General features: G+C 40.0%; 1 protein-coding gene across 4 annotated transcripts; it reads right to left on the reverse strand.

Moving 5' to 3' along the window:
* Positions 1–847: 847 nt before the first annotated feature.
* Positions 848–20,379, reverse strand: LOC124858270 (kelch-like protein 12). 4 transcript variants are annotated; one of them, XM_047350395.1, is made up of 12 exons: positions 20,271–20,379; positions 16,563–16,789; positions 14,396–14,549; positions 13,978–14,195; positions 10,489–10,638; positions 10,257–10,371; positions 10,067–10,173; positions 9,786–9,981; positions 9,518–9,676; positions 3,116–3,214; positions 2,863–3,049; positions 848–1,708 (listed from the first exon to the last, which is right to left on the reverse strand). In XM_047350395.1, exons 2-12 carry the CDS (start codon positions 16,743–16,745, stop codon positions 1,582–1,584), a joined length of 1,695 nt encoding a protein of 564 aa, XP_047206351.1. In that variant the 5' UTR covers positions 16,746–16,789; positions 20,271–20,379; the 3' UTR covers positions 848–1,581. The 4 variants fall into 4 exon arrangements, with proteins under 4 accessions (XP_047206351.1, XP_047206225.1, XP_047206286.1 ...); XM_047350269.1 differs by lacking the exon at positions 20,271–20,379 and adding an exon at positions 19,515–20,071; XM_047350330.1 differs by lacking the exon at positions 20,271–20,379 and adding an exon at positions 19,730–20,070.
* Positions 20,380–20,497: the final 118 nt, after the last annotated feature.

The raw sequence follows: 20,497 nt of genomic DNA on the forward strand, positions 1-20,497 counted from the left end.
AAGTGCCTGAAATCCTCATTAATTACTAAACTTTCTATCATGAAATCTTGATGTACAAGAATCAGAAAAAAGTACCTTATTATCATACTTTAGAGTTTTGGTTCATCTAAGAAGTCTGTCCAAAGGAAATATGAGGTAAAACTTCACGATAGACTTAGTGTTAATTTACTCTAGCAGTACTTTTGTCATATTTCTATACATCATGCTTTTTCTTACACAATATTACAGGCTCGGGGGGAAAAGAGTAGTTGTTCACAAGTTGTTGGACACTTATTTGATGAACAGAAAATTATTTCTACAGTTTAATGAAGACTTATCAGAGCTCAAAAGCATTAAATATAGAGTACCACAAGGCTCAGTGTTAGGACCTAAACCTTTTCATGTTCATGTCCTTGAAATACTTTGCTGCCAGTCAGTGACTGCATGGTTGTGCTTAACAGGACAAAGGTGCAGAAAAAGACAGATAATACATCAATGTGTAAGGTTAATGTATGAGGCAGCTAAAACTAGAACAACTTGTTGGACATTTGCTGTTGCTGTTCTACCTAATGTTCAGTAATAATTCATGAAGAATTTGATGTGGTTTTTACTAAATTAAACTGCTTGAGAACATTTCTTGAAACAAAATCACATAAAATTATCATTTAAAAAATGAAATTTGAAGGGAATTGGTACATAAACTTTGGTTTTATTGTTCTGAACTGCTAAAACTGTATTACACGGTTATAACAATGATGGATTAACTTGGTGAAACTCACTCAAACTGCTTTGAAAGGTGAAAATGCTGACATTTCTCATCTGGGTTGCCACTGTCTCATTGTGTGAAGTAACCAAGCAACACTGTGTCTCAAGTCTTTTAGATCTTTTATTTTTTCAGACAACAGTGACATTCAGGCATTGTATCCTACAAGTCTGTCTAAATCTGGTTTCTGATGGGGGTAGGGTGTAAACAGAACAAATTACATGCATCTGAAATGTAATACCTTGATTTCTCAATGTTGCTGAATTGGAGGAAAATACAAATGCAGTAGCACAGTTCAGTTTTCTAAAACAATGTTCATCTCAAAATATAACTCAACTGAAAGAAATAAACCTTCTGTGTTAAAGTGATTTCCATATAAAAGTCCCGTTTACATTATTGCGCACTGATGAGCGTGCATATGCTGAATCAGTTCGCTCCATAATAAGACGATGTATTATCAGTAAAATGGGAGGCAGGTGAAAGTTATAAGGCATATAGCAGCAGGTAGAGTCTTAATCTGCTCCACCGTTTTCTTTTGATGGATAAAAATATATTGCACTCGGAAAATGTTCTGAAAAAATAATCTCACATGTGACAACAGACACCACCGTAGAGTCATGCAGGTGGTGATGGGCTCCTTGGAAGTGACGTGAAGTCTACCACAGCAAGGGTCAATCTCTGTAGCGCAGTCCGACTGCTGAGGGACTAAACCTCCAGTTCAGAGAACCTACTTGCTTATTCTGGTAAATCAGCATCCGTTCTTAGTGGTTCTGTTTGTAGTGACATTTTAGTCTAGCTGCCTGTCTCCTGTGTTCGTCCTTGTTGTTCTGGACCAAGGGTTACTTTTCTCGCAGAACGCAGACTCCTGCATCGCACCGCTGGGTTGCCATGGAGGTGACGACCTCCCAGGAGTCAATAACCGGGTCGTAACATTCGATGCTGCTGAGGAGGGAGTTTCCATCGTAACTAAGGAAAAACAGAGGAAATGAGTTTGATCCTCAGGGGTGACACGATTTCAAATTACAATCATAGTTTGTGATCTGGATTCTGCATTATGTACTCATACTTTGTTTCTGACCTGTTCTTGAATTTCTTTAGATCAGGGTCTTTTTATGTGCCTTTTTGAGAACTTTTGCCCTACTTCATGTTGTCTCCAAGTTTTTTCTTCTGTTTTACATGTCAGGCAGTAATAGGTCTGAGTGTAGCGAGTGAACCCAAAGAAATGTGGTTAATCCCATTTAACTGAGTATTTAACCGGGGGTTTCATCATTTGAAAACTGCTTTTTGTAGTAACTCAGGTCATCTTTGTCTGATATTAAAATTTGTTTAATAATCTGAGTTATTGATGTGACAGTCAAACTAGTAAGGGGGTAAATAATTTGTCCTGCTAATCTGAGGTTATCTGGGATTTTATGTGTTTTTTTTTAAGTTCAAAGTTAAATTTTATCTTTTAATATTCCTAAAAATCAGAAAAACAGAGGGGAATGACCTCAAAATAAATCAAAGCGTTTAAAACTGTTCAATAAAGCAACCTGCTCTGAAAGTCTCAGCTCTGCAGCCTTCCGGTATGGAGCTCTAATAAAACACAGGAAGATTAAATAGTGATGAAAAGCCCACAGTCCACTTGTTAAACCATTGTGAGGTTCTGCACTGGAGGAGCCGTGTTCCTTCAAGCACTGTTGACAAACGAAAGGTAAAGACTTTGTTCAAGCTTCAGGAGGTGTGAAGGCTCATGTGGTGCAAAACATACAACATATACCACCCAACGTGACTCTACTCTGTGTTTCAACTAATGCCTGACTAATGTGCAGACGTTAGCTGAAGCTTTTAGTGTTGGCGCCCTCGCAGCTGTCAGTGAAATTAATGTTGGAGTCTTTTGTTTCCAAGCAGGACCGAGGTCAGTCTGAGCACAGAATAATATACAGAGATAAAATGCTGTTACAATGTAATCTCGATAACCTCTACAAAAAAAACACACATTTCGTTTACTAAAATACAAAAAACATTTATTACTGATGAGGTCAAACTAAGATGGAAAACTAATCCCTCCTTTTCATCTCTCAAGACTTATGCGTCATAAGAGACACAATATACACAGAAGTAAGGACACTTAATCTTACCCGGCGATGGCGTAGAGTCGTCCTCTGAGAACAGTTGCTCCTACATAACACCGTGGAGTCGTCATACTGGCCACAGTGGTCCAGTAGTCTGTTCTGATGTTGTAAACCTCCACTGAGTCGAGATGTGAAACGCCATCAAACCCCCCCACAACATAAATGTGGTCGTTGAGTAGCGCCACACCAGCGCCTGAAGACATGATGTGTCAGACAAGGTACAAAATTGATGTTTTAATCCATCTGTTTTCTTACTCACCTGATCGCTTCGTGGCCATGGGTGTCACACTGGTCCAGTGACCGGTGTGTGGGTCATATCTTTCTACTGAGCTCAAGATATTTAGGCCATCATATCCACCTGTAGGTTGAAGGAGAAAATATGTTTAGATTACTGTGGTCTTTAACTGGTTGTATTTATTATAACTTCATATGTGGACATTTTTTAAGGTACTAATGGCCCTAATTTTTTTTTAAGTGAGTCGACGTCTGTGGTCATGAAATCCTTTGAGCGGCTGGTGTTGAAGCACCTGAAAGACATCACAGGCCCCCTGCTGGACCCCCTGCAATTTGCTTACCGAGCAAACAGGTCGGCAGATGATGCTGTTAACTTAGGTCTACACTTCATCCTGCAACACCTCGACCGTCCAGGGACGTACACCAGGATCCTGTTTGTAGACTTCAACACCATCATACCAGACATCCTCCACCAGAAGCTCACACAACTCAACGTCCCAGCCTCCACCTGTCAGTGGATCAACAGCTTCCTGACGGACCGACAGCAGCAGGTGAGACTGGGGAGCATCTTCTCCCGATCCAGATCAATAAGTACTGGTGCCCCCCAGGGTTGTGTTCTATCCCCACTCCTCTTCTCCCTGTATACAAATGACTGCACCTCATCGGACTCGTCCGTGAAACTCCTTAAGTTTGCAGACGACACCACTGTCATTGGACTGATCCAGGACGGTGATGAGTCTGCATACAGACAGCAGGTGGATCGGCTGGTACACTGGTGCGGTCAGAACTACCTTGAACTGAACCCACTCAAGACTGTGGAAATGGTGGTGGACTTTCGGAGAACACCACCCCCATATACCCCCCTCACCATCCTCAACAACACTGTATCGGCCGTGGACCACTTCAGGTTCTTAGGAACCACCATCTCTGAGGACCTGAGATGGTCTTCACACATAGACACTGTTCGAAAGAAGGCCCAGCAGAGACTGTACTTCCTGAGGCAACTCAAGAACTTCAACCTTCCACAGGAGCTGTTGGTCATCTTCTACACTACCATCATTCAATCTGTCCTGTCTTCATCCATCTCAGTGTGGTTTGGCTCATCCACAAAACAGGACAGGTCCAGACTGCAACGAATAATCAGGACTGCAGAGAGAATAATCAGAGCTGACCTTCCCTCCATCCAGGACTTATACAGGTCTAGGGTCAAGAAAAGAGCTGTTAAAATCTCTGCAGACCCCACACACCCTGCACATAAACTGTTCAGAGCTTTACCTTCAGGCCGCCGCTACAGAGCACTGTTTACTAAAACCAGCCGCCACAAAGACAGTTTCTTCCCCCAGGCTGTTTCTCTGATGAACATTCAATATAGTACAAAACAACAGCATACAGATGTTGCAAATGCACCTTTTATTAGATATGTGTATATTGTACATTGTAAATTGTAAATTTGTATATTCTGTAATGCAAAAACAGAACAAAAGAGCAAAGTGTACCGGAGGCAAATTCCTTGTTTGTTTGCATGAACTTGGCAATAAAGCTGATTCTGATTCTGACAGAAAATAGGGTGGAGAGAGGGGGGAGGACATGCAGTAAATGTCAATGGGTCGGGACTCGGACCTGCGACAAAGGCGTACATGGGCAGCTGCCTTTACCCCTGCACCACCTCCACGCCCCAACTTCAGATGTTTTTTTAAATCTGTATTGTCCTTAATTGATGTAATTAATTAAGGACATTAATGAATTTTTATCATACATTACAATAGATGTGGCTTGATTAAGTTTAAGGGCACATTCACGCTGCTGATCCCGTCCAGGGATCGGTAGAAGTAAGAAAATTCACACCTTCAGTTGGCCCGGTTTGTTTTCACACGGAGATTTTTAGACCAGACCAAACAATGTCATTCAGTTGCAACGGATCATGTCAGGGGTGGTATTGCTCCAAGTTGCGATGATTGAGAAGAAAAAAAGCACCAAGAAGAAAATCCATCTCATCGAGGTTTCTGCTGCGACTTTGATGTCCAAATGTGGTTGTGAATCTGGACCTCTTCACTAAGCCATGTCGCCCCACCAGACATTTTTCACACTCTTTCCTCTTCAGATTCGTGCTTCTACATTGTCTTTCTTCTTCTTCTGCTACTCAAATGCGTTGCTCCTATATCACACTGTATGGTACGCTGGGAACAGCATGCATCAACAGTGTAAGTGAACCACTCCAGGGTCCAGACAAACTGTGCCGAGACCGGCAGGTGTAACCGTGCCAGGGTACAATTCTCTGGTCTGTTACTGGGTCTGGGATGGGTTCACACTGGCACTCCAGAAACAAAGCGTTTTTAACGAGTCGGTGTGAAATCACTGTCAATACCTGAAGAGTACAGGATAAATCTAACTTTGATGGTGTTTTTATAATCTTAATTTTTATTTCATCTTATGAGAGCACCTCAATGCACATTTTGCTGTGTCCGTATGGATTATGGAAAACTGTACACAGAGTTTCCTTTGGCTTTCTTTCAAGAGTAGCTTCATTGTTGCCACCCTTCCATAAAGGCCAGATTTGTTGATTGTGTTTTTAATAGTTATCCGATTAACAGATTCTCCCACATGAGCTGGGGGTCTCTGCAGCTCCTCCAGAGTTATCATGAGCCTGTGGGCTGGTTCTTTGATTAAATTTAGGAGGACTGCCATGTCATAGTACAGCTTGAGATAGTGTTCTATAACCTAGTCCTGTTTAAACTTTTCCTTAGTGTCATTTCTGACCTCTGACCTGTGATTTATTCCTTGGTTCTCACTATGCTGTCTGTTCACTAATGTTCTCTCAAACATTGTTACGGTTTTAACAGAAACATGGTTAGATGAAAATAGTGAGACGCTTACACCGATATAGTCAATACCTACCGATTACAAATTTCTAAGTGAGAGCAGGGAGCATAGGAGAGGAGGAGGGGTGGCCACATTGTTTCTTGAGTCACTAAAGTGTAAAAACGTGTTCTTCGGCAAATTTGACTCTTTTGAACATCTGGCTCTCCAGGTAAAGGGCCCTGCTTGAACTATGTTTATGAATGTTTACAGGCCTCAGAATTTCAAAGCAACGTTTCTCTGTTTAATCATTTAGGGAGACTTCAACATCCATGTTGACAACCCCAAAGACAGAGGGCCAGAAGAACTATGTGACACACTTTAAAGTGTTTAAAAAGTTTGACTCAACATGTTAAACAGCCAACACACAAAAGGGGACTTAATCATGAGTAAGAATTTGAACATTTCCAAGGTCTCTGTAACTGATGTTGCCCTATCTGACCACTTCTCGGTTATCTTTAAAAGTATCATTTCCACTGACTCAATTAGCCAAAGAGATTTAATAAGAAAAAGCTTTTTTAAGAACAGTGGAACTGAAACCTTTGACCAGGTTTACTCCCGTTTGTCCTGCAACTCAGTAAATGAGCTGGTAGATAACTTCCATTCTAAAGTTTCAGATTTCATTGATTCCCATTGCTCCCATTAAGGTGAAAGTTATCACTGGTAAAAAGAAATATCAGTGGAGAGATACTCCACTGGTAAGAAGTGAAAAAAAAGTATCAAAAGTGTCTCAGTTTGGATTTTGTCAAACATTCCAGGTTCACCAGGACATCTACAAAGAGAGACGTCACATAAATAATTTACAACTAAAAAATGCAATGAAAGGCTTAATTTCTGAGATGATCAGCAAAGACATTAATAATGCTGGTGCCTTCTTCGCTACGGTCAACAGGTTAAAAAAAGTCCTCTTGGGACCTCTTCTATATCTACATGCTCCCTCTAGCTTAGATCATAAGGAACAAGTTAAGTTTCCTTAACTATGCTGACAACACACAGCTCTACATTACAATTCCCCCAGGTGACTATGAACCCATTCAAGCATTGTGTAAATGCATAAAACAAATCAATGCGTGGCTGTGCCATAATCATCTTCAGATGAATAAAAACAAAACTGAAATAATTATTTTTGGACCAAAGGAGGAGCGATCAAGAGTCAGCACACAGCTTCAATTACTACAGCTAGAACCACTGATCAGGTCCGAAATCTGGGTGTAGTGGTGGACTTAGACCTGAACCTTCACCGTCACTAAGTCAGCCTTCAATCACCTGTAGAACATTTCCAGGATTAAACAACTAATATCCCAGCACGATTGGGAAAAACTCATCCATGCATTTATTTTTAGTAGAACTGATTACAGCAACAGTGTCTTCACAGGTCTGCCTAAAACGTCAATCAGACAGCTGCAGCTGATCCAGAAAGTTGCTGCCTGCGTCCTCACTAAAACTAAGAGAGTAGAGCACATCACCCAAGTTTTAAAGTCCTTACAGCGGCTCCCTGTATCTCAGAGAATGGACTTCACTAGATGTCACTGAAGGGCTTAGCACCAAAATAAATTACAGATTTGTTGTCATATCATCTTCTCGAACCACTGAGGTCTTCTGGCTCACGTCTACTCTGAATCCGCAGAATCAAATATGGAGAAGCAGCTTTCAGCTCTTCCACTAATCTGGAACAAACTTCCAGATGTAAAAATGCTGAATTCTGATTTCTTTTAAATCAAGATTAAAAACCCATTTTTTTGAAGTTGCCTTGGATTGTTCTATTTAAACTTTTAACTGAAACATGCCACTGCAATGCACTTTTTTTCATCAAGTAAAACACTTTGAATTGTCTTGTTGCAGAAATGAGCTATACAAATAAACTTGCCTTGCCTTGCCTAAAACATCTCTAAACCCCTGAGGCCGTCACAGAACAGCTGGTTTATACTAGGATTAGATTACACAGACGTTGGCTCCATTTACTGATTAGGTGACTTCTCAAGGCACTATGTTTTATTTAGGGCATCAAAGTAAAGTGGAGTGAATATGCCACATTTTTCTGATTTTTATTTGGAAAGAAATAGAAAACCATGGACTATTTTCCCTCCCCTTCACAACTATGTACTACTTTGTTTAAGTCTTTCACATAAAATCCCACTGAAACATGTTAATGTTTGTGGCTGCATTGTGACAAAATGTAAAAAAGCAGCAATGATACTTTTGCAGGGTATTCTATCTCTCTGTACAGTCTAAACTAGCACCACACAAATACTACTCACCCCAAATCATATAGGCTTTCCTTAGTAATGTAGGCTTTTCTACATCACTATATTAAGAAGTAGTGGAATTTTCTAGTGTTTTCAAACATGAAATTAGAGCTTAGAGAGTATTATTTACGGTATTAACCATCCAAATCCTGGGGATTTATTAGTCCCTTATCAGTAAAAATGACTAAAGTAAAAATGTTAAAACGTAACTTAACCTTATTACCTTCATGTTCTATTTCTACTGATAATACACATGGACCTGTATTTGTGTGTTTAACCGTGTCTCTCTCATAGACAAAGCAACTGGGAAAGTGTTTGCTGCGGCTTACTGTATTTGCACTTTTATCCTAGACGTTTCGTCCTAGACGTTAAAGCCGGCTCAGATCTTATCTGTCTTTCTCTCCTAGATGAAGCCAAAAAAGTGGCTAATACTGCCATTAACTCTACTTTTTCTTTAACATAGAAAGTACTACAGGATCAGTGCTTCTGTGTCATTTTGTATGCTCTGTCTTATCAAACCCCCAGTGGGTTGTGGCACCTCCCTGCTCACACTGATTTTACAATTGTACCAAAACAAATATATTTTGCGTTTCAGATGAAAAACCTTCTTTGTCTGTAAATGTGCTCTATCCAGAACTCCTCAAGTGGCATAGCTTAATTAATTGATTGATCGAAAAAATACTCAACAGATTAATCAATTAGCAAAATAATTGCTAGTTGCAGCCCTACTACAAAGTTAACGACACAATCCAAGCTACCGTTCAACTGTCACTACACGCTCACCCGGGAGGAGTGAATGATGCAAGTCAATGACTTGATGAAATCTGCCGGCTTTCCTTAGACAGAAAACTTTTTAACCAATTTAAAAATAAACTGAACCTGACCGCATTGTTTGATAATTAACATAAATTTGGAATGTATGTTATTGACTTAAATCCTGTCTGTATGGTTGGTTTAAGTTGACTTTTCTTTGTAAAGTGCCTTGAGACGACATGTTAATTAGCTCTATTTAAATAAACTGCACTGAATTGGAACCGAAGAAAAGTCCAAAGTGTCTCCAGACATTTTCAGTGCAGAACAGGACTGACTGACCGGACGCTCAAGTAGCACACATCACATTACTCAATAAACACACTGTTTTTTAGTGGTGTCCCTGTCAGTTGTACCTCATGTTTTACTTTTAAAACAAAATAAAACAAACTATTCTCCCTCTAAATATGTTTCAAATTCTGAGATATTATTTCACAGAAGCAGGTCATAAAAATACCAATGCAACCCTAACATAGGCAACTGTGTTGACAAAAGGAAACATGTGAACAACATACCTAGACAGTATATCAGCCCACTGGCCACCACCAGACCAGCGCCCTCTCTAGCAGTCTGCATATCTCCCAGCATGCTCCACTGGTCAATGTTGGGGTCGTATCGCTCCATGCTGGTGTGCCGTCGGCTGCCATCGAAGCCACCGGCAACATAGATCATATCTGTCAAAAGGCAAATAATATCACTGTTGAGTAACTGAATTCATAAATTTTATTCCTGAAACAGAATCTCCGGACACAAAACGTGAATAAACTATCTGAAAATATTTACCTCCCAGGGTCGTGGCTCCAGCGAGGCCGCGTCGTACATTCATGGTGGCGACAGTGTACCAAACCCCGTCTTCGTCTGCCGTATAGTCCAGGCATTCTACTGAGCTGAGCCTCGACCGGCCGTCGTAGCCTCCAATCACGTAAACCCGATCGTGCAGAGACACAGTGGCGACGTAACGCCTTTTACGGGCGATATTCTGGTTTGGAGATGCAAGTCAGCATCAGCTAAACCACTTGGGAAGTTAAAACTTCGAGCTACTCATTTTAAATTTCAATACTCACAGGCAGAAAGCTCCATTCCTGGGTTTTGGGATCATATTTCTCTACTACATCTATTGGCGACTGCTGGCTGCCGAACCCACCTATAACAAGCAGGACTTCTTTGGCACCTGAGAATAAAAAGTGTGATTAAAACACTTGAATATCAGAGACATGTACTTAAATAAATTGCAGTTAAAAGCAGGGCCCCTACCTAATCTGGCTTGTGTGCGAGGTCCCTGCATCTCACTCCTCAGCTCCGGTCTTAAGTGGAATTTTTTGGCCTCATCAACGAGGTCTCGACAAGGCAGGCTACATCGAATGAGAGGCTAAAACATGTGAAAACCTGTTTAATTATGGTGTGAGAAAAGCTTCAGCAGAAGATCTTTCATCTGACGTTGGGCACCTGATTATACAACAACCTGGTTGCGGGTCACCTGGCTCACCTCAGCATCAATGACATCTGTAATGTAGCGGGGGGTGAGGAGGGGCATGCGGACAAACTCCAGCATGTCTGGGAGGTAGGGCTCTCGATCTTTCCTGTTGTGTTTGACCCAGTTCAACACGGCCTCAAACACAGGCTCCTCTGAATCCACCTGGACACAAACACCACCTGCAGTTTAAAACTAAATAGTAATCACAGCAAAGAGGCATTAAACAAAATTAATATCTTTAAGAGATGTGGACAATATTTAGTTAAGCTGGAATGTTGAATAATTTTGACAAAAATGAAATGTATAATTTATCAATGCAAAGACACCAGGTTGGTTTTAACTATAGGTTCATTTAGAGTTTCTGTCTCTCAACAAAGTGTTGAAACAAAGGAGGAAAATACAACCAGTAAACACCAGTTAGTGACTTGTAAAAGTATGTGTACCTCTGAAACATCTTGTCACATGACAACTTAAAACTTAAACAGATTTATTAGGCTTTTATGTGAAAGACCAACACTACAGTGCATAATTGTGAAAAGGAAAAAAGAAAAAATGGTTTTCTAAATTTTTTAAAGATATAAATCTGACAAGGGTTTTGTGCATTAGCTCTCAATCCCCTTGATTCAATATGTTCTACGGCACTTATAGTTCTGGATCTTCTGTGGTATGTCTCTACCAGCTTTGCAAATCAAGATTTTAAATGTTTTGCTTATTCTTTTTTGCAAAAGAGCTCAAGCTCAGTCAGATGGGATGGAGAGCATCTGTGAACAACAGTTTTCAGGACCGGCCATAGTTCTGGACTTTAGCTAATATTTGCTCTGATCTAAACCAGGGGTATCAAACCTAATCACAGAACATATATAGAATTCAAAAATAAAAATAATGTTTTAAAGCGAGAGCAATTTATAATGAATGAACAATTGGATCTGCAGAGAGGATCATCAGGGCTGAGGTTCCCTCCATCCAGGACTTATACAGGTCTAGAGTCAGGAAAAGGGCAGCTAACATCTCTGCAGACCCCACACACCCTGGACACAAACTGTTTAGATTTTACCTTCAGGTCAGCGCTACAGTCAGCTATTTGTTCTTTAAAAGTTAGTGGAGTACCTTGTTAACTCGCTGAGCAGCAGAAGCTGGTGCCTATCTCCAGCAGTCTATAGGCGTGAGGCGGGGTACACGGGTCAATTCAATTCAATTCAATTCAATATGACTTTATTAATACCAAAGGAAAATTAAATGTTGTTGTAGTTCACATACAGGTTTCTTTAAAGAGCTGGTGTAGATGCTGATGGCTGTGGGCAGGAAGGAGCTCCTCTAGAGGTCTGTCTTACAGCAGACTTGAAGAAGCCTCTGACTGAAGACACTCTGTTGTTGTAGGACAGTCTCATGAAGAGGATGCTCATTGTTCTCCATAATGTTCTTCAATTTATGAAGAATCCTTCTTTGTACAATAATCTTCAGAGGTTCCAGAGGAGTCCCCAGAACAGAGCCAGCCTTCTTCATCAGCTTGTTGAGCTTTTTTAAGTCCCTGGCTCTGATGCTGCTACCTCAGCAGATGATGGCAGAAGAGATCACACTTTCCTCAAAAGACTTATAGAAGATATGCAGCATCTTGCTGCAAATGCTGAAAGTCTTGTAGACAACTTCAAAGTTGCATCTAAACTCCACGCTGTTGTCCAGGTGAACACCAAGGTATTTATACTCCTCCACCACCTCCACTTCTTGTCCCATGATGGAAATATTGTTTGATCTGTTCCTGTTTCTCTTAAAATCTACAATCAAATCCTTTGTTTTATCCACTCATACTCGTCATCTTCCGCTTATCCGGGACCGGGTCGCAGGGGCAACAGACTCAGCAGAGACACCCAGACGTCCCTCTCCCCAGACACCTCCTCCAGCTCCTCCAGGGGGAGTCCAAGGCGTTCCCAGGCCAGCCGAGAGACATAGTCCCTCCAGCGTGTCCTGGGCCTCCTCCCAGTGGGACGTGCCTGGAACACCTCCCGAGGAAGGCGTCCAGGAGCATCCGGTATAGATGCCCAAGCCACCTCAACTGGTTCCTCTCGATGTGGAGGAGCAGTGGCTCCCACTCCGAGCCCCTCCCGGATGGCCGAGCTCCTCACCCTGTCTCTAAGGGAGTGCCCGGCCACCTTACGGAGGAAGCTCATTTCAGCCGCTTGTATCCGTGATCTCGTTCTTTCGGTCATGACCCAAAGTTCATGGCCATAGGTGAGGGTAGGAACGTAGACTGACCGGTAAATCGAGAGCTTCGTTTAGTAAAAAAAGCATCTCTGACTTGACTTAAAAGTATCACATACAATACGTTTCTGTGGGAAATTCATTCATTAACAACATTTAAACTCAGTTATTAATCTTGTTATATCAAGTTACAGAACAGCTAATGATCAGCTGTTTACAGTAAAAATGTATGCTGATTCTAATCAGTTATGGCCTGACAGAAGATGAAAACTGTCAAACGAGTGACAATAAGCAGTCAAATTCTGAAAATTACTGTAAAACATTTTTGTCTCTCTTTTTTTTGTTTGAAAAACGTTTTAAATGAATTTCAATCATGTTTTTTTCCAGCCTCAACATGGCAAGACAACTGGCCGTGTTATGAATGCACAGGTTAAAAGGCACTCTCATTTATTTCCGTTGCAAAATTAATAACCTCTTTTGCACACTGAATTCATATTTTTCCCAGTACCACAGAGCTGCACTGGAAATAATTTAAAATGTACTCTATTTTTTGATTTTAGTATTGAAATGTTTATACGAGGCAGATTTTATATCCGTTACACTTTCAGTTTTTGGTTGCATTTAACACAGATTGTAATATTCTTGTCAGATGGAGACAGCTAGGAAACAAATTTCAGTCATTTTTTTGCAAAAGCCAAAACACAATGTGCACATGAAACAGTGCAATCAGCCAAAGGTGAAACAAACCCTAAAATCCTCAAAGATGACAGAGGCTGCTTTAACTGAGGGCAAATTATCCATGACTGTGTTTCACGTGTGCAGTCTAGCTTTTTCTTAAAAACAGCAAAAATCCCAGGAACAACAATTTGACACAACTGATGATGTATAAATCATCCTGTGATAATAACTGTGTTTTCACAAAACAAGGCATGTGGTTGGGAAACAGGAATTTCCTGAGCACAAAGGCAAACTTAAATCAGGTTAACTTCTCTGCAATTTCATTGTCAGGCCAATCCACAAAACCAAAGATGGGAGGAGGGTACACTGAGTGAGATTACAGCAAGTTGATACTCGCTATTCTGTTTTCATGCTCAGGTTCTTGACAGATAATAAAGCTGAACAAATCAGGCTAAATTCACACTTTTCAAATTTACCAGCATCAGCAGTGCAGTTGTTAACATGCAAATGTCCAGCAGAACACAAACCTTGCTATTAAAAGGTAGTTTTTAACTTTTTTTTTTTACATCCTGCAAAACAGATTTAGAAGCATTCAAGGTCAAAGCTCCAATGATCAAGCCGTCCTACCTGGATTTCATCACACTTTATGAGCTTTTCAACTTCTGTCTGGCTCAGGAGCATGAACTCTTCATGCTGGACTACCTCGGAGAAATGCTTCTGGGAAAAGAGCTCAGCGGCCTGCATCAGGTCAAGGCAGTTGTGAGTTTCGGCGAAGTCCCGAATGCCCAGGCAGTTGGACGGATCGAGCTGACTCTCTAGAAAATCGCAGCAAGCCCTTTTCACCCCTGAGGAAAACCAAAACATGTTTTTATTACCACAGAAGTCATACAATCTAATTATAACTGAAAAAGAGTCTGTGATCTGACTGACAACATCTTTAAAAGACTTGCAAGGCTCTTAACACATTTTAATCTCTGTGGTAAATAGGAACTCAGGGTAGTCAAATAAAAACTCTTAAATTAAAGTGAACATATGAAAAAGACACCTTTAAGCTGCAGCAGACATGCTGCGGGGAGCAATTCTTGCACATTTTCCACTGTGACGAGCACCGTCTCTGTGTACACAAAGTCCAACAAGATCTCCATAGTTGATGCAGTGAGTCCCTGAATGTCGACAAAAGATTTCCCCTTTTCTGCCAGCTGCAAATTTACAATGACACATCATATTAGGAGGTTAGCTTCAAGTGTCACCAGAAGATCACACAACGAACAACTCCAGTAGTTGAAATACAAGAATTCGACGCACGGGTTTGAATTTATTTGGGCTTTTCTCTAATCCATCACATACATACAAACCCAAATATATACATACATCCCCACTAGTATTTGGTCAAAGATACCCATGGCAAGTTGCGCCTTAACAACATGCCTTTTATAGCCATCAACAAGCCTTTGCCATAATTCTGAATAGATATCTGACCACTCTCTTTGGCACAACTGGTTGAATTTAAATTTGTTGGTTTCCCGTCTTTTGCTGTCTTTTGAGAGTAATCCTCAAATTTTCAGTTTAGTTGATTTCAGGGCTTTCCAAAAGCTTAATGTCAGGAACCACCAAGGCATAAGCCAGTCACAGACTGGAAATGACACTGTCATCATTATAGCAGTATTAAATCTCCACAGACTGAGAGGCTGCTGACCAGGAAAGCAGATCCTGCTCCAGAGCAGAGATCCTCAAGTCTGACTGAAATATGCAGCGACATACATGAACAAGACAAATACCTTCTGGAGACAGATTTTAGGGTCAGACTAGACAAAGATTTAGAAATTTGGCCTCACTGACCAGACGTATGTTTAGAGGAGTCTATGTGAGGCCCTGAACCCTAAGAATACTGTCCCAACCTCAAAGCATGGTGGTGGCAGCATCATGCGGTGGGTCTGTTTTTCTGCAAAAAAAAAAAAAAAGATTCATACCCCTGGCAGACAGATTTAAAATTATTCTCATTTGTTTCTGAAAGGAAATAAGGCATTTTTTCAAAAGACTAAAAATATTTTGTGGTTTTTATTTACATTTTATTATAAAATGCCATGTCAGAAATTATTTACACTCTTCTCAATGATCATTGAACCATATAGCAACAAAACCCTTCTTACAATTGCTTACTAGCTTCCTGCATGATGCAAAAACGCTGAAACGCTGAGTTCTTTTAAATCAAGCTTAAAAACTCATTAGAGTTGCCTTTGATTGTTCTAATTAAGCTATTAACTGAAACATCATTAATTTCAGTCTGTAGTCCAACTTTACTTTTCCTTTATTATGCCATTGCTTTGTACTTTATTTTGTATTTTCATCATGTAAAGCGCTTTGAATTGTCGTCGTACTCGTACTCGTACTCGTCGTCTTCCACTTTATCCGGGACCGGGTCGCGGGGGCAGCAGACTCAGCAGAGACACCCAGACGTCCCTCTCCCCAGACACCTCCTCCAGCTCCTCCGGGGGGAGCCCAAGGCGTTCCCAGGCCAGCCAAGAGACATAGTCCCTCCAGCGTGTCCTGGGCTGTCCCCTGGGCCTCCTCCCGGTGGGACGTGCCTGGAACACGTCCCCGAGGAAGGGGTCCAGGAGGCATCCGATATAGATGCCCGAGCCACCTCAACTGGTTCTTCTCGATGTGGAGGAGCAGCCGGTCTACTCCGAGATGGCTAAAACTTTCTTATGTCGTTTACAGCCTCGCTCTAAGAGGTGTATTATAATCTGGTATTATAATTTGTCCTCTGATGTGATTATAGCTGGACATCCCTACATATATCAGCTCACACTAAAATACATACCCACATCTCCTAGGTTACTACTGCTAATACGATCCCAGGCCTACGTTTGTTTTATGCAACAGTGATCATTTCATGAACTAGCGTCCCTTTTCATACAGATTTTATTAAGGTTTTTGTGTTTTGCATAACAAGCATTTCACTTAATTGCAGTGGCTGTGGTTGCATTAAAATATGCAATACAAAAATAGGCTGATTAACTATTCTTTACATGCAAAGGAATACAGAAATCTTTACGATGCATATTGTGCATTAGGATGCTCTCTCACACCCCATTTCATTTATACCTAGAATTTATAATTTTTCTTCACCTAATTTGAACAGTTTGTGAGCGTTCATTAAACAAGTGAATGTCATCATGTTTGTATGTAATAGAGATGAACATTTTTACCTCGCTGGTGAACATGGCACAGAAATAGTCGCTGCAGGCAGCCAAGACAATCCGGTGAGCTGGGAAATCCGTGCTGTCCACCCTCAGAGTGATGTCACAGAGCGTGTTGCTCTTGCGCAGTGAGTTCATTGCATTGAGGATGGATTTGGCATGGGAATTTGTCATGATGTCTTTGGGAGCCATGCTGCCTCTGGAATCCGTCAAGGATCTCAAACTACCACAGGAATCTGGAAAAAGACAAACAAAAAAGCCTCAGAGAACAAGATAACACCTCTGTGGTTAGTTTAATGTGCCTGCGAAAAGCTATAAAGAGATGCAATGTAGTAAAATTACTATTTTCTTCACTGTGATTGATGGGTTTTTAAACTGGAAAATCAATCACCAGCTAATTGGTTATTGTAGTAAAGTTTTATATTTTAGGTTATATTTTTGTCTCTAACTTTTAACCAGAGCATTTCCTGTGTCTACAAAAGTTTTTCGCTGGTTTCTGTGCAGAATAGCAGAAATAAAAACTCCAGCCAACTGACTCCAGTTAGCATACTTATAAAACTGGGCACCACACTCCAAAGCAGGTCAAATATATCCAGGCTTTCCTTTAGAGATCCATCTTAACTAACCCTGACATTGACAAAGAGGCCTAAGAGGCCAGGAAATGTACAGATTAGTACTCTTACCAATATCTCAGCCCAATAACTACAGCATGAATAAATGCTAAACTCTTAATGAATTTTACTGCTTTAAATGCTGCTGGTGTCCCCTGTTGGATCTTAATCTCTGTAGAACAACCCACACCGTACTAAATCCTTCTTGCACTAAAAGATCTGCAAAAATAAAAATAATTCTGTCCAGCAGATGGAGGTACTGTAAATATCCAATATTGTTTTTCTGCCATTTAGATTTTTAAAATGTTACTGAAGATGTCTTACAGTTGGTTTCTGATTTTAAACAGTCTTGAAAACATTATACAAGCGAGGTGAGTTTTTACAATCCAGAGTGATTTAAAAAGTATTTTTTTGTCTTAAATGTTTTAGATTACAAAAAAAAATTTATTAGAAAAAAATAACTTGTTTAAATATAACATCTTTTTTTACTATTTTATTTATTGGGGGAAAAGCTTATCAAGCTTAACTTGCTCTCTGTGAAAACAAAATTGGTCTCCAAGTTAAATCCTAAACTTTTAAATTCAATTCAGTTTGATTTATATAGCGCCAATTCACAACACATGTTGTCTCAAGGCACTTCAAACCAAGTGTGATTAACCAAATTTGCTGGTTTATTTCTCCAGACATACCAAGCCCTGACTGCTGCCTGACCGGTAGAGTCATAAAATAGAGCCTGTCTATCAACATGAAACAGGCTAAAATATCTCAAAAAACAACCACATTATGCCAGATCTAAAGAAACACAAGAACAGAAGTAACATTTTAAAATTCTGGAAAGTTTCAAAAGTGATGATCCCTGAGACTTTTGGGAAAAATTCTGTGAACTAACAACACAAAAGTGGAACTTTCTTGAGGAGTATTTAAGAAAAAGAAAATCTCATTAACAGTCAAACTTGCTGGTGATAGTGTGGTCATCTGGGGCTGCTTTGCTTCTTCAGGAATTGGACGACTTGCTATAATTGATGAAACCATGAATTCTGTTCTCTAGCAGAAAAAGCCTCAAAGAGAATGTCCCCCATCAGTTTTAGACCTTACGATTACGCAGCGGGACAATAACGCTCTGAAGCACATAAGCGACCTATTCAAACTCTGAACTTAAAAAAATCACATTAAGATGCTGTGGCGTGACCTTAAACAAGCTGTCCATTTTCAAACACCCCCCATTGTGGCTGAATTAACATAATTTTGTAAAGAATAGCTGGACTAAATATATTCCAGACCATAAAAAATTAATTGGTGGAAATCACAAACACTTAATGAGAGATGTTACCGCCAAAGGTGGCAAAACCGGTTACAAAGTTTAGCGGAAAATAAATTTTTCCACATACGGACAGCTTGTTCCGGATAGTAAATTCCCTTAATATAATCGCAGTTTTCAAATGATGATTTTATTCATTAACTCTGGTTATCTTTGTCTGCTGTCAACATTTGTTTGATGGTCTAAAACAATAAATGTATTTCTTACATAAAAGCATTTGTTTCTAATTATTAACCGGAATAAACTTTATAGTAATCCATCAATATATCTGGAAAGGTCTGTTTATGTCATTTACATCGAAACTGTATTTTGGATGTTGACTTACTTTCTGTCAAAAGGGGGAAAACTAACGAAAAGTATGATAATATATATAGTGTAAACTCTGGACTGCTGGTCAGACTACAATGTCATATTTAATCAATCATTTGTCAGATTAAAAGTACCTTTTAAAAATAACCTTTAAGCAGGTATTAAAAAGACTTTTGATTAAGCTCACATTTCTGTATTTAAATATTTTTTTACTGGTCTGATGTAATATTCTAATCTTAATAGTAGTGTTTTTATTACCTGTAAGGAGAAAATCGCCCTAATTAACAAAAATAAAGGCTTGAAACATCAGTCAGTGTGTAATTAATCTATATAGTCAATTAAGTTACTGAAATTAATGAACTTTTCCATAATATCGTAATTTATTGAATATTCTAGCAAGGACTCTTCTCTTATGAGACTACTTGCATGACTATTTACTTTGAGAACATAAATGGAAAAGATATTATAATAGTCTAATTCCAGTTTAGGAAAATAAATTACACCTTAGCATGGTCAGCTGTGATAATCATACTTATTCTATAGGAAATAAGACTTTTTGGCATCAAAAAATATCTTTGCATTTGTAAGAAAATATAGAAACAAATTTATCTAAAATATATATTAAGGACTGACTCATTGTCTACTCATAAATTCTCCATTTTAAAATGCTAAAGATTTTTTTTTTTTTCTTCATTTTTCATGTGTGTTTGAGATACAACTTACCGTTAAAAGATCTGCACACTTTTTCCACCACTGGGAGGCAATAACTATAGCTACACATGAGCTAACAGTCAGCAGCAGTCAACGACAGCTGACGGCTAACGCCAACGCCAGACAACAACTCAAGAAAACAGCTATATGAAGCGGGCTGGAGGGCCCAGAAGGACAACACAAAAAGCGGCACACACAGAAGAACTTGGCAAGAATTTGCATAATACCTGTGGAGGCAGTAAGGCAGATTCAAAGCACCTAAGCTAAGTTGCTTTGGTAGCTAACGTTAGCAGCACCAAAGTCCCTAATCTTTTGAATGCTGTCAGTTAGCCAAACTCAGAATAAGCTAATCTGTCATGGCCCCAGCCAGTTCACACCATGTTCGGCCTCTGCGGGGACGTAAACGTCTACAGTTTCAGAATAACCTCATATTATGTCGGACACGATCTTTATACAGTAACCAAACTGCAGCAGGTCACAGTTCCACCAGCAGAAGAAGCAGCACCAACGACTCCTCAGATGGGACGTAAACAGACATAGGGGACTGGAGAATAGACGCTGCACGGGCGTCGCGATCGGACGTCAACGTCGCCGCCATATTGCGATAGGCAAGTTTGTTAAGACGCACCAAGTTTCAAGGGTCTGCTGTGATAATGTGAGGCATTATCCGTACAAAGCTCTTCTTTTTTACATTAGATATTACATAAATAATTGAAATATATGAATAGATAAAATAGCGTTCCTGCAAATCAAACTCTTCAAGCTTACCTTTAAGTTGTATTTTAGTAATTCTCTCTTATATTTCAGGTCCTCGGACAATCACAGGCCAACACAGAGGTAAAGGAAACATGCATGCACACACACTTAAGGCAATTTAGAGTAGCTCATTTGCATAACATGTAAGGAGTTAGGACTCTTCTTGGACTCCGGGGAGAAGCCGAAGGGAAGAACATGCAAAGTCCATCCAGAAAGGCCATTTTCTGGAATTTAAACCC

This window comes from Girardinichthys multiradiatus, chromosome 1, assembly GCF_021462225.1.
Source record: "Girardinichthys multiradiatus isolate DD_20200921_A chromosome 1, DD_fGirMul_XY1, whole genome shotgun sequence".
NCBI classification, from domain to species: domain Eukaryota; kingdom Metazoa; phylum Chordata; class Actinopteri; order Cyprinodontiformes; family Goodeidae; genus Girardinichthys; species Girardinichthys multiradiatus.

Excerpts from the sequence above, each read along its gene's own strand:
- LOC124858270 (XM_047350269.1), bottom strand. The coding sequence starts at position 19,572 with ATGTGTAGCTATAGTTATTGCCTCCCAGTGGTGGAAAAAGTGTGCAGA. Across the intron at positions 9,982-10,066 it reads AGGAATGGAGCTTTCTGCCT|AATATCGCCCGTAAAAGGCG; the intron begins GTGAGTATTGAA and ends TCTCCAAACCAG. Across the intron at positions 3,050-3,115 it reads CATGGCCACGAAGCGATCAG|GCGCTGGTGTGGCGCTACTC; the intron begins GTGAGTAAGAAA and ends TCATGTCTTCAG.